The sequence below is a fragment of the Stenella coeruleoalba genome (genome assembly GCF_951394435.1).
Source record: "Stenella coeruleoalba genome assembly, chromosome: 14".
NCBI classification, from domain to species: domain Eukaryota; kingdom Metazoa; phylum Chordata; class Mammalia; order Artiodactyla; family Delphinidae; genus Stenella; species Stenella coeruleoalba.
Window position 1 is genome coordinate 55,441,678 of NC_137160.1, and position 13,980 is coordinate 55,455,657.

At 45.8% G+C, this 13,980-nt stretch overlaps 1 protein-coding gene across 14 annotated transcripts in view; it reads right to left on the reverse strand.

The window, feature by feature from the left end:
• The window catches only part of DLGAP1 (DLG associated protein 1), a gene marked incomplete at both ends in the record, with an annotated part of 968,578 nt that overhangs the window by 17,100 nt on the left and 937,498 nt on the right, over positions 1-13,980 (reverse strand). For all 14 annotated transcript variants that reach the window (XM_079943254.1, XM_079943265.1, XM_079943263.1 and 11 more), the window contains one exon: positions 7,591-8,012. In XM_079943254.1, the coding sequence (XP_079799380.1) occupies positions 7,591-8,012 (422 nt within the window). The remainder of the gene's footprint in view (positions 1-7,590; positions 8,013-13,980) is intronic.

The window sequence follows — 13,980 nt, forward strand, 5'->3', positions numbered from 1 at the left end:
TTTTACCGTGCCTAGCACCCCTTTTTCCTTACAGTCTTGATTGATTAATTGGCTAAGATAGTCTTGGTGGGACTATTCTTCCTCTTGGTTTTCTATTTATAATACTAGCTGTGCTGACTCAGGCTGGAAGAACCTTGACTTTTTGCTCACCTGGCCTCCCCGCCCCCCGGGGGAATGTTGTAGACTTTAGGAGTGAGGAGGAAAAAGGAATTTTTTAAAAAGTGGATCCACCCACTTACTCCAAAGTCATGTGGATTTGTCAGACCGAATCTGTGTGATTTCAAGTCGGGATTATCCAAGTGGAGACATTTTAATTCACGAGTTTGTCCTCGTGGAAAAGAATGTCTCCAACCAACTGCCCAGCTGCTTCTCAAACACATTTGTGATCCAGAGCTGTTGTCAATAAAAAGGTCTCCACAGAAAACATGGATCTGTTTCACTCCTGGCTGACAAGGGCTGCTCTGAATGTAACAAGAGCACTTTTTTTTTCCCTTAAAGGAGCCAAAACTTAAATGAACAAAGAATGACGAATTTATGAATTTATTAAAAGGGAATGAATAAAGAATAGAATTCTCAAGTAGAAATTATCCCATGGACTAAAACCAGAGCTTCCACGGGGCTAAACCATGGGGGAAATATTATTTTGTTTGTAAAGAGCAAGTTTGCAAAAATTCAGCTCATGTTTTTTCCCCAGTCCACACTCCAGGGGTCTCACTCATAAAAGATGGTTACGCTTCAAGCCATATCTCCATTTACATCAGCCGTGAAATAGTTACAGCATCTACGTCACATAGATAAATACAGTTTCTGAGCCTTTGAAAGCTGAATGAGATGAAATGAGTTAACGTTTCCCTTGGGAATATGGAAGGATTAAATACTGCATTTGAAGGCCATTGCAATGATCTTTCACGGAAATTGGTTATTGTTAGAGAAAGTGATCGGGGACCGTGCTCCACGAGTCAGGCCCTCTCTCTGCAATCTCTGCCTCTCTACAATGTACAAGTGTCTGGAATAAAGGGAACAGCAGTGGCCCAGGGACCTGGAGAGCTGCTTCCAGGCACCCTGTCTTCCCTCTGTCCATCGTCACCTCTCCTCGCCTCCGTGGCCCTCAGCCTCAGACCACTCCCAGTGAAACACACCCACAGAAGGGATGCTCGGAGATGACCTTCCAGCACCAACACCTTTCTCCTTGTGCTCAGTGCTGTGCAAAGCAAAATACAGCCAGCGTTCTAGAAGGTTAAACAGAAGGCACGTTGCACACAGTTTTCTTTTCGTTCCTGTCGCTTCCTGGTCACTAATTTCAGGTTGGCCAGACCTTAAAAAAAGAGAGTATGCAGTGTGTGTGCGTATGTGTGTGTGTGCGTGTGTGCGTGTGTGTCTTGGGGCATGGGGGTGGGGAGGGACCTTTTGCAGGTCATTGCAAAAGAAAGATGAGAATAAAACAGGAAGGAGCTAGGATGCACCCACCTTGCCCCGCTTAGGAGCACACAAGGCTTGAGGCAACTGAGCTGAGGAAATCACAGAGCGTTCCTCTGCCTGCCACCCACCCACCAGGCCTCAGGCTGCAGAGACCCTGGGCATAGCACCCATCAACGGTCGCAGCGCTGACGGTGCACAGCTTCCCATAACTCAACCTGAAACCGGGCAAACCCCATTTCGGGTTTCGTTACCAGCCCCACGTTCGCTGCCAAGGCTCCCAGGCCTTCTGGGGGACTCAAGGCCAAGTTTCACTAACGGGGATGCTATTACAGGGCAAAATTAAAGTGGAATTAATCTGCCTCCATCCCGCACACGCTTTGGGTTTATCAGTTCGTTTCAGATAAAGCCTGAAAATTCCACATATAAGTTGCCCACAATTCAGGAGGCACTGCTAGATTTCCAAGCACAATCAACCAGTATTTCATCCTGGGGCCAGTGAAACCCGAGCCCGTGTTTCGAGCCATCGGTGCTGGACCGCATTCCTGGTGGGAGCCCTGCGCTCCATCTGGGCGTTTCGTCCCAGTCAGATAATACCAGACGGATCTCTGTAACAGGCAGGCCCCGGCCAACAGCACCGAGCCATCTCCCCGAGACAGCTGTTTCACACAAGGCCCCATTGTCTGAGACAGGCTCGGATCGGTTTACTTCGAGAGCTGCGGGAACGTTCTGTCAGCTGCCCCGGCCGCGAGGAAACCTCGCTCACTGCAGATTTCCCTTCTTCTGTTATGGAGCCAAAAACCTACCATCGACTGTTAGGGAGGAAGGTTTCACCCAAGAACTAAAGTCCTCGCGCTGCTTTTATTTTCGCAGGGAAAACAATAGACCCACACACCCAAAGAATTTATAGATGGACTTTTGGCAAGCTGGCTGGAGGTGACCGGGTGACCGCGAGTGCTGGTTTCCTCTCTGCGCTTCCTTGAGCACTTTGTCCAGTTTGGGGGAAAGCACTGTTTTCCAGTCCTGGAAGGCCACAGACAAGATCCCTAGGAAGCAGCGGTCAGAATCAGGATGATCGCAGCATAAAATAAGTGATCACTGAATAATTCCTGAAGACTGGATGGCTTTTTTTTTTTTTTCTTCAACTCTGTGATAGAGAAAGGTGATGGCAACCACCACATGCCCCAGATCTGCACCTCAGGCTCCCATTGAGCAGACGAGCTCTCTTCCTAACTTCTCCCCCCACCCCTGCCAGTGGACATGTTGTATTTTGAATTCAGGAAGGTACTTAACAAAATACCTTACATTCTTATAAGCGTGATGAATAACTCTGGACGTGAAGACGGCAAGCCTGACCCATCTACCTTCAGCTGCTGCAGACTTTTTTTGGGGGGCAGTGGGGTGGATGTTTCTGTGTGTGTGGTAAAATGTACGTGAGATCTACCATTTTAACGGTTTTTAAGTGGGCCGTTCAGAGGCATTAAGCAGTCACCCAAACGTTTAAAAATATTGAAAATTTGGAATAATTCCGGGGCCCCACGAAATAAATTAAGCAGGTGTGGTTAGACTCATGCCTTTCTTCCACCCTATCCTTAGCTTTCCCTACCGAGGATGAAGACCAGCTCTCCCGGGAGGGATCTGTCACGGAGCCAACCGTCGTCATGTACCCTGAAGAGAGACCTTCCTATCTAGGACCCAAAGGACACATAAGGTGGCCTGGCCAAGAGACAGATCTGCGTTTGACCCATTTATCAAATGTATTTTTCTGAGTTACACAGACTTTTTTTTTTAAGCTGGTTACTCAGACATTGGCTATGCCTGCCAAACGGGATTGGCCCCTCTTCCTTAGCACTCGCCCCCCCTCATAAAAAAGCAAAGGTTAAATGAGAGAATTAGTAAAAACAAAGGCCCTCTGCAGCTCCAGGCCCACTTATCAGAACAGGACTGTGGTTGCCAAGGAAGCAGGGACAGATATGTACGCAGAGCTTTAGAGCAGCCAAGCACACACAAAGTATCATTATCTTGTCAAATGTTATTCGTGTTGTATCTGTTCCATCCGGCGCTTCTGTGTTGTGTGACCTTGGAGGAGGGACTGCCAGAGAGCTGTTGTGAGGGCAAATAAAACAACACCTGTCAAAGCCTGTAGCCCACGGCCCAGGGGACTGTAAGGACAAGATAGATGCTCTTTCGCGGGGTTTATATTCTCCCTTCCTCCCGGCTTTCTGGTCAGATGCTCACTGATTTCCATTTGCCTCATTTGAAATTGGCGACTCTTTGACCGGGCATGTGTGTGTACCTCTGCGCTGTTTAGAATTCTGGAATGCTAGTGGGTGGAAGCTTCTGTTTTGTACCATCCAGGGCATGGAAGATAGAGAAAGCTTTCAAGTGCTTATGGGATGGAATCGCGTCCCAAGAGCTGGAAGGGACACGCGGGTTCATCTAGCTCACGTAGCTGACCGACACACAAGTCCTTTCTAGCCTCTCTGTGGCAGGTGCTCGTGTCTCTGCCAAATCTCTGTTCTGATCAAGCAGCGCTCCCTACCTCGCAGGGGACCTCCCCTTCCAGCTTTTGGCAACAAGAGCTGCGAACTACCTGTTGAATATTTTGGAACTACTTAGGAAGAAAGAGTTTGCTAAGGAAAATACTTTTGTAAAACCGTATTTGCAAAATAGTCCCAGGACTCAAATACATATTCACTGATCCCCTCCTCTGTGCCAAGAACCGTCAGAGGGGCAGCGGATATGAAGATGAATGAGACGAGAGTAATTTCGGTCCTCAGACGTCACTTTTCAGTGGAGGAGAGAGATACATAGATTATCATCAAATAAAGTTGGAAATACCTGATAGACAAATGTGCAGGCTATTACAGAAGCACCAGGGAGGCACACCCAACTCAGCCTGAAGGGATGCATTCTGCAAAGGATTCTAGAAGGTGAGGCCCAAGCTGAGATTTGAAGGAAGAGCCACTTTTGTAGGTTAGATAGGCTTACACAAATAGATGTTTCTAATCTGAATCAGTTTTGTACATTTAAAAAAACATGTAGGCAAGGCATTTACCTCTGATCTTTGTGTTAGCTGTTTGATCTAAAGTTATAAAATTGTATTTAAAAAAATTAGTAAGTTGGACTTTTCACTATAGACCATTGGCTTTCAAACTATTCTAGGAATCCTGGGATTTTTTTTGGTGGCAGGGAGGGTTTCTAGGGACCTCTGTCCAGAGAGTGGTAGAGGCTGAGCAGATAGGACTCCAGGCCCTCCCCAAAGAGCTTCACCGTTCTTCCTATTATATTTATTGGTGTTGTGTGTAATTTTTTTTTTAACTTAGAAAAAGGGGGCTCTGATATCGAAATATGTTTCAAACTACACAGGGAGACTCACTCCCCAGTGCAGCGGGTCTCATTGCATACTTGTCATCTAAGATTAATTTACTCAGTTGAATACTTTAAGCAAAGCACCAGAAATACTCCCACCCTAAGTTATCTTTGTCCGTTCTGCAGCCATGACCTTCACACCCCACCACCGCCCTCAGGCAGCGACCTCGTAAAACAGAGGCAGATTTGAGAAAATTTATCACTAAAGACAGCGTCCTTAAGAAGACGGCTTATTCACGGTGGGACAGCGGCACCTTCGTGTACAAAGACAGCGAATTATTATTAGAACAAATCTTGTTATAACAAAATACCTTCATATGGAATAGGTTTATAAGTCCTATTTATAAATCAATATTGCAAATAACATCTGCAGTAAAATTCTGGAACAGTGAATGAATGAGCAGTTCCTTCATGTTCAAGCTACAAATATGCTTCTCTTTCATCTCAAACACAGGATGAGAACCTGATTTTCTAACAAGGTTCTCACCTTCCGAATATATATGCTGGTATCAAAATACATTGACTTGTTTTCATGGCTCCTTAAGTGTTAAGGAAGACTTTTCTAAATATGTATACAATGAGTATCCCCACGCATCATTATGAAGCTGGGTTGAGAGAAGTAGATCTAGTCTCAGATGGGAAGAAAACATCAGATTAGAAGAAAACACCAGATGAGCAGCTTCCCCAGGTCTTCTTGGAAGCCAAGCAGCGAAGCTAGAACAAGTTCGAATCCATGCATTGCATGAACTGAAATCTGCAAGACAGCTTGCCCTGTTGAGCTGTGCACCCGAGGCCGCTGCTCCTTAGACATGGGCATTTTTCCCAGGAAAAGCGACTAGGCTTCGGGTATACCCACGGGGAAAGGAGAATAAGAAGATGCAACTGCTAAGAATTTCTTACCGAAAACCTCCCCCGCCCACTGCTGCCGGGCTGTGCTTCGCACCCCTGTCACTTAGGCACAGAGCATATTCTCCCTGTGGACCCACACCTGGGCGAGCCTGCAGTGGCACCAACGGTGGGGTCAAGTGTCAAGGGGGTTTACGTTTCCACTGCTAAGTTGTTTGCACTCATAACGTGCAAGAACAAAAGGAACGTTACAGAAACCCATTGATGGATTTTCTAACCTGCTCAGAAAGGCAACAAATAAGTTAGTCAGCGGGTGGATAGGGGTCAGAAGCAAGAAAAAGCAGAGAAGAGCTGTGAGCAAGACACAGAGCGGAAATCCCACAACCTGCAAACTGTCATTTTCCAGTCTCCATTCTCACAAAAGTACTTCCTTTACGGAAAACTCACTGCTCCCAGACACAATTCGTTTGGTTCACTTAGTAAGTCAACTGAACATGATTTACAGAAAGCTCTCGATCTAATTATTAAGAAATTATTATTGTTTTTGTTAGGGATGACAATGCACGATGGTTCTATACGTATACATAGAGTCCTTATCAGAGATACGTAGTGAAGTGACGGGATGCGTTGGATTTTCTTTAAGATCCTCTGGCAAAAATGATGACAAGTGGGGGAAGATGAGACCAGCCAGTAGTTGAGCTGGGTGATGGGAATACGGGGGTTCACTACAGTAAACTCTCTACTTTTGCAAGTGTTTTTAAATGTTCACAATAAAAAGTTAAATGATTTTAAAAATAGGTCTAGGGCTTCCCTGGTGGCGCAGTGGTTGAGAGTCCGCCTGCCGATGCAGGGGACACGGGTTCGTGCCCCGGTCCGGGAAGATCCCACATGCCGCGGAGCGACTGGGCCCGTGAGCCATGGCCGCTGAGCAGCCCGTGCGTCCAGAGCCTGTGCTCCGCAACGGGAGACGCCACAACAGTGAGAGACCCGCGTACCGCAAAAAAAAAAAAAAAAAAAAAAAAAAAAAAGGTCTAAAACCACATCACGCTAATACTCTTCCAGGTGGTTCCCACACATAAATGAAGGCAGGCTTTGATGCCTACCACTGAATTTCTCTGATTCAAAAATATCATCGGTTGGAAGATCCACCATTCATTTAATAATCGTTTTTCGGAGGGAAATAAACACGCAACAATGAAATACACGCTGATTATAAATGCTATTCCAAGTTCAAAACTGTTATTAATGTGCAACCGGACTGCAGTAATCTGGCAACTTCTTTGTCAACTGTTAATAGGAATCCTTGTTGTTAAAAGTCCAAGTCTGAAAAGAACGGAGTGCGGAGTCTCCGTTATTTATTTAACTTAACCATCCTTTATTTGATCATTTACTTTAACCCATTAAATTGGGTTAATTGCTTTAGCGGCTGAAGGTTTGCCTTCCTAAAACCTAAGGGGGAAAGTGCGGGCTAACCAGGTCCAAGGATGTCAATAAGCTTGGCGTCTACAGGCCTAGACACGACAGGCCTTGTTTTAATCCTGTATATTAATGAAAGTAATACACCTGTAAGATTATAAATGCCCAAGGCACGCGTATCTGGGGATCTTAAAACTATTTAGAATTTCTGTTCATTCCCTGCGGGAGCATCTTGGGGAAAAGAAACCGAGTCAGAAGCATGAGTCCACCCCACGTTGGTCCAGAGGTGGAGGTCGCGGAGGCAGAGGTAGAGAAGGTGTTACAGCTGCCTGACGTGTGTGTGTGGGGGGGGGCGGGGGGGGGCTTGTCTTTATTGGGCACCAGGGGTGTGTGGACTCGGCCCGAACCGCCCAGCTCTTCCACACGTTCTCGTTTGGGGTGGGGACCTGCACGGCTTGCCCAGCGCTATGAAAGCATCCCCTCCCCGGCCCCGGGGACCCGGCCCCGGGGGCGCGTGCGCAGGCGCTGCGCCGCACTTACTGTCCTCGGGCAGGCTGTTCTCGCGCTCTTCTCTCTCCATCTGCTGACACCACCCTTCCATGCGGTCCCGCTCCGCCTGGAGAAGCTTCAGAAACCAGTGGCCGTCCCGGTGGCACACTGACCTCTGCACGGCCTCCAGGGGGTCTTCGGTGATTGAGTCAATCCAGGGGTCTGGGGGCGGCAGAATGGAAGGGTCGAAATCCGCATCGAAGTCCTCGTCGGCCGCGCAGGCGTGGTAGTGGTTTCCTGAGCCCTGGATGCTGACCGTGGAGGTGCTGGCGTCCCGGGAGAACTGTCTGGCCACCGGGCCGGGGCATGAATTGTCCTCTATAGACTCCAGAGAGTTCTCCAGGTTATCGTGGAAGTCCAGGTCGGCCTGCACGGCCGTCGTCACACTGTTGGATCGAGTGAACCTGCGGAAGCTTGGAGGGATAGAGAGAGACGAGTTAGTTCAAGGATGTTTCTCAAAGCAGAACTACATTCTGCGTCTCTTCGTGGGTGTGCAAGAGGGGGTCTCATCTTCTCAGTCTGCAGAGGTAGCCCTTGACGCCGGCGCATCGATTGCCCTGGCTCTAGTGTAAGGAGCACAGAGCCCTCATCTCTGTTCAATATGGAATGTGAAAACGTATCTAGAGAAGGTTTAGAAGTGGACCGCAAGCACCGCTCTCAAAGCCAGAATGATGTCCGGGGTTCAACTTCCTCCCCAAATCGGCAGTGGCTTGAATCCTGACATTCAGTGAAGGGTAAATTTGGTGAGGGGTAAGGAAACAATTCAGTTATCTCTTAGTCTGCGTAATTTCCTTTGAAACAAGAGGAGAAAAAACAACAACAACAACACCCCACCTGGGCCAAAGCTATCTTGAATCCCACATAACCACATTTCCCAGGGACAGCTCTTACCTGAAAGCAAACTAAACTGTCATTAAGCTCCCCTTAACGTTAAAGCTCCTTCCCCTGGGAAGTCTTCACCTGTCTCTTGATCACAGGGTCATCGTGATAATTTGATACAAAGCCTTTGGGGCAAAATCAGCTCGAGGTTCTAGAGTTTTCCGATACCATCCTTCCCTGCGCCTTTAATTTCCCTCTCCATAGTCCTTCTACCGAGGTGATAAAAGACAACTTGTTAACACCATTTTATATGGACATACAACCGAATGGTTCTAGATTTCTCTTGTTGACCCCTACCGCAAAGGTGAGGATGTATGGAAGGAGGGAGGGGTGGGGAAGGACGGGGGAGCAGTGAATTCTTTCTCAGACAAGGGGCAAGGGAAGGTGTGGGCCTGAACTAATTTAAAACACACCCCCAGAAAGCTTCCTTGGCTCCTGGAGCAGACAGGAAATGATGATTTAACAGGATATAGGAGGCTATGTCTACTGAAGGCAGCATCAGGTATCTGTTACCCCCACTTTATACTTCTTTTTTTTTTAAGGTAACTTCCGGATCTAATATTTTATTTATTTTTTATTCTGAAGAAATATATGTAACATAAAATTTACACGTTTAACCATTTTTAAGTGTATGGTTCAGTGGTATTCAATACATTCACACTGTTGTACAACCATCTCCAGAACCTTTTCATCTTCCCCAGTTGAAACTCTGTACCGTTAAACAACTCCCCATTCCCCCTTCCTTCCAGCCTCTGGCAACCACAATTCCACTTTCTGTCTCTCTGAATTTGACTACTCTAGGTCCCTCATGTAAGTTGAGTCATACAGTATGTGTCTTTCTGTCGCTGGCTTATTTCACTTAGCATGATGTCTTCAAGGTTCGTCCATATTGTAGCATATGTCGGAATTTCCTTCCTATTTAAGGCTGAATAATATCCCATTATATGTATATAACACATTGTGTTTATTTTTTCATTCATCAGTAGACATTTGGGTTGGTTCCACCTTTTGGCTATTGTGAATAATTCTGCTATGAACATGGGTGTACAAATAACTCTTTGAGACTCTGCTCTCAATTCTTCTGGGTATATATCCAGAGTAGAATTGTTGAATTATGTGCTAATTCTGTTTTTAATATTTTGAGGAGCTGTTTTCCCTAGCAGTTGTACCATTTTATATTCCCACCAAAAATGCATGTTTTCCAGTTTCTCCACATCCTTGCCAACAGTGATTTTCTGACTTTTTCTTTTTTTTTTTCAATTTTTATTGGAGTATAGTTGCTTTACAATATTGTGTTAGTTTCTGCTGTACAGCACAGTGAATCAGCTATACATATACGTATATCGCCTCTTTTTTGGATTTCTTTCCCATTTAGGTCACTACAGAGCACCGAGTAGTTTCCTGTGCTATACAGTAGGTTCTCATTAGTTATCTTTTTTATACATAGTATCAATAGTGTATGTATGTCAATCCCAATCTCCCAGTTCATCACCCCCCACTTCCCCCTTGGTATCCGTACGTTTGTTCTCTACGTCTGTGACTTTTTCGATAGCAGCCCCCGCTTCCCCCTTGGTATCCGTACGTGTGTTCTCTACGTCTGTGACTTTTTCGATAGCAGCCCCCGCTTCCCCCTTGGTATCCGTACGTTTGTTCTCTACGTCTGTGACTTTTTCGATAGCAGCCCCCGCTTCCCCCTTGGTATCCGTACGTGTGTTCTCTACGTCTGTGACTTTTTCGATAGTAGCCATCCTAATGGGTGTGAGGTGATATATTTTCTTGACTGGCTCATAATTATGCCATGTTAAGATGGTTTATTTGCTAGTTGATTTTCAGTTAATATTCAATAGTGCCCGCCTTAAAGGAGAGTGCACTAAATAATGTCCATACAACATTGAATAAACCAGATTATACGCTTTTTTCTTAACCCTTGTGGAACACTCTATCAGAGCCAATTAATACTAATATTCTGGTCCCTCAAAAATAAATAATGAACAGACTGGAAGTCACAAAAAGGAGAGGGTACAATCATCTTAATCAGTCCATGTTTTCCCCCTAGAGAATAAATACCAAGAAAGTAAATGACTGTACAATTGGTCTGTGTTCGTTATTAGGATGATCACAATAATAAATGTTGTGATTCTCACCATTCATTTTATGAAGATAGGCCTGCCAATAAAGGCCAGCCCATCTCACTGTTTGCTGTTTGCAAGAAGTTACTTCTGTGGAAGGTATCAGGCGTGGCCATTTTATAAGTCCTTTAACTCCGAAATGGGTCATAGGAAAAATCGCTCAGTGTGAAAGTCTGAAAGAATGTCCTTCCTTGTCCTAGCAGTGAAAACAAGAAGAATTGTGCTACCGCGATTTTCCCAATAACCACCGGCTTCTTGGCTGCGAGAGGCCATTTCTGCCGCCTTCTTGTTCATCCACCAACACGTTAAATGACATCTGAAGCTGAGCTTTCTCTCCAGCTGCATGTGTGCGAACTGGTTGACTTTCCTCACAACAGTTGACATTCTACCTGTTCCAGTAACACAAAATCCCAGCTATGAAAACACTCAGCTCCCCTCTCCAAGATCATGGGCTGCCAGAGGCATTCCATTTCCAAACTTAAGGAAGGCCCAGCGCCTTATTGCTTCCAGTCGGAGCAGACTTGCCGGAGACTGAGTCTGTTCCACGCGCAACTCACAATGACCCAGTTTCCTTGTGCCTCTGTTTTTATCGACACAAAACCGTACCACCAGCATTCCTGACAGAGGGCTCCTGGCTATGACTCTTGTAAAGTATCCACCTTCTTCAGAAAAATTACTTGGCAGGAGATGAGTAGAAGTTTCCAGGTTAGTCACCCAGAAAGAAAGAAAAGTTAAGTAAAATTAAAGTGGTTTGGGATTAAAAGCGGTGCCTTTGAACTCAGGCAGCCCTGTCCAGGCTACACTGTTTCTCTAAATTAAGTTCCTTAAGCAAGTGCTTTCTTCTACCCTGAGTTTTCAAAGAATGTTCTGCTCTGTGAAACGCTTTATGTCTTTCATGTGCAGAGTTCCTTCTGGGAGAAGGGTGCGATCAAGTTGTCGTTGTTTGAAAGTTTTGATAGGAACGCAGAGGGAGTCATTGGGTTCACTTCCGTGTTTCTGAAGAGAATAGATCAGTTGCTGGTGGATGGTATAAACCTGAAAGCTGAACCCCGTGGCCTGCTGTTTGCAAACCCACAATTTCCAGTCTTGAAGCTTCTTTGGCCCTTCATGCCCTAAAGGCAAAATGTGTGATAATTACAACTTCTGAAAAGGACCGGCCAGTGTTCTGGCCAAAGGAGCAGAAAACCATGAAACCAAAGACTGGACCAACCACTATGGGGTACAATACCTTGTCTGTTCTGAAGGCAAGAGGAAAGGCACTTGTGGGCATTCACCGCTGCTGTTGCTTTGTGCTCTTTCTATGAAACAAGTTTATATTTCTTTTTTTAAAATTAATTAATTAATCAATTTTTGGCTGCATTGGGTCTTTGTTGCTGTGTGCAGGCTTTCTCTAGTTGTGGCGAGTCGGGGCCACTCTTTGTTACGGTGCACAGGCTGCTTATTGCGGTGGCTTCTCTTGTTGCAGAGTACAGGCTCTAGGCGTGCGGGCTTCGGTAGTTGTGGCGCGTGGGCTCAGTAGTTGTGGCTCGCCGGCTCTAGAGCGCAGGCTCAGTAGTTGTTGCGCACGGGCTTAGTTGCTCCGCGGCATGTGGGATCTTCCCAGGCCGGGGCTCGAACCCGTCTCCCCTGCATCGGCAGGCAGATTCTTAACCACTGCGCCACCAGGGAAGCCCGAGTTTATATTTCTGATGAGAGGATTTTGTGCCCCGCTCCCACCACTTTTCTGTCCAGCAGATTCCAAATCAGTGAACAGATAGATGGTAAATCTCAGAGGCCCATTCTCATCCCCCCTGTCTGATGGGGCTGTACTTAAACAAAATAAGTCATGAATGAAAACTAAGCACAGTCTATATCTTTAGACCGCACATGCTTTGTTCCTGCAAGTTCAACTATCTGAGACTCAAGCCATAAACTTATCTTAGGGAGACTCCCTCAGTCACACCCGTTACAGAATCCTCTGGTTCCTGGTTCTCTTTTCCATCCCTCTCATCCACATAATCGTTGCTTTTCAGGGCTAAATCTAGTTTCAAAGAAAAAAACGCTAGTCCTACGCTGTTCTTTCTTCTTTAGACACTTTTCCCGTGCCTGCTGTCAAGGTTGAATATATGTGGAATTCGAAAATGCTTTTCTTCAACAGTGTGCCATCTTTGTCTCTTGGGAAATGGCCCTTAACCGATGTAAAAATCCAGGACGTCTCATTACATAAAATGAAAGATCAAAAGGTAGGCAAGGGGGGTGAGGAGATTGATATCAAGAATTAAGACTTTTTCTAACAAAGAGGTTCACTCTTTCTGTCAGACGAGCTTCCCAGTTAGAACAGAGCACAGAGGAACCTACATGTCATGCAACCCTGCTCACAAGTTCAGTGGGAAAAAACCGTCCTGCTGCTTATTTGTATGTGGTTAGCACTGTCCTACTGACAGATTGTAAAACTACCTCAACCCAAGCATCTATTGGTGATTTAAAACCCTCCACGTTCATCATACGTTTGCCTGAAGCTCTCTTTAAGCAAAGAAAATTAGAATACGTTTTCTACATGAAGACTCTCTCTAGGCCAAATAATTGTAATGCATTTGTCAAATAAAAGAAAGGGAGGGAATGGAAAGTGATGAGAGCGGGCTTGGTATCACCTGATAGATTCTGCGAGGGCCCAGCATTCGGCCGTTCTCGCCTTAGTACCAGCCGGGCAGGTGCTGTATCCTTGATGGGTGTCACTATGGGAACCTTGGTTGGGAGCCTCAACAAAACATCCTTGAGCTGACTGTGCCCCAGAAGGAATGGCTTTCCCTCAGCAACCAGAACATTGGGTCATTCGATGGCTCCTGACCCCAGGTAACGAACAAGAGCCCGAGAAGTCTCACTCACAATTCTCTTTTATTGGGTCTTGTTTTGGGGTCAAATGGGGACCATAGGCTTGTGAGTAAGATGGTTATTTTTCTTCTTGCCAACTAAATTATCTTGAAAAGCACGTAAAAAGAAAGAAAGAAAGAGGGAGAGAGGAGGAAGAGAAAGGAAGGGAGGGAGAGAGTGAAGAGGGAAGGAAGGAAAGAAGGACAGAAAGAAGGAGAGAGGGAAGGAAGGAGGGAAGGAAGGAAGGAGAGAGAGAGAGAGAAAGAAAGAAACAAAGAAAGAAAGAAAGGGAAAGAAAGAAAGGAAAGAAAGAAAGGGAAAGAAAGAAAAAGATGTATGAGGCATATCAGGAATTGCCAAGTTTCAGGCTTTTGAAATTTAAATTGCATGAATGCCACACCTTTGAAAGTCAGGTGTACGGGAAGAACTTTTTGGCTAGGTTATGGTATTGTTAACTTGGCAAAGAAAAGAGATTGTTTGTCAAGTATAATATGGAGGGTGAGTGCTAGGCTTTGTCATACTA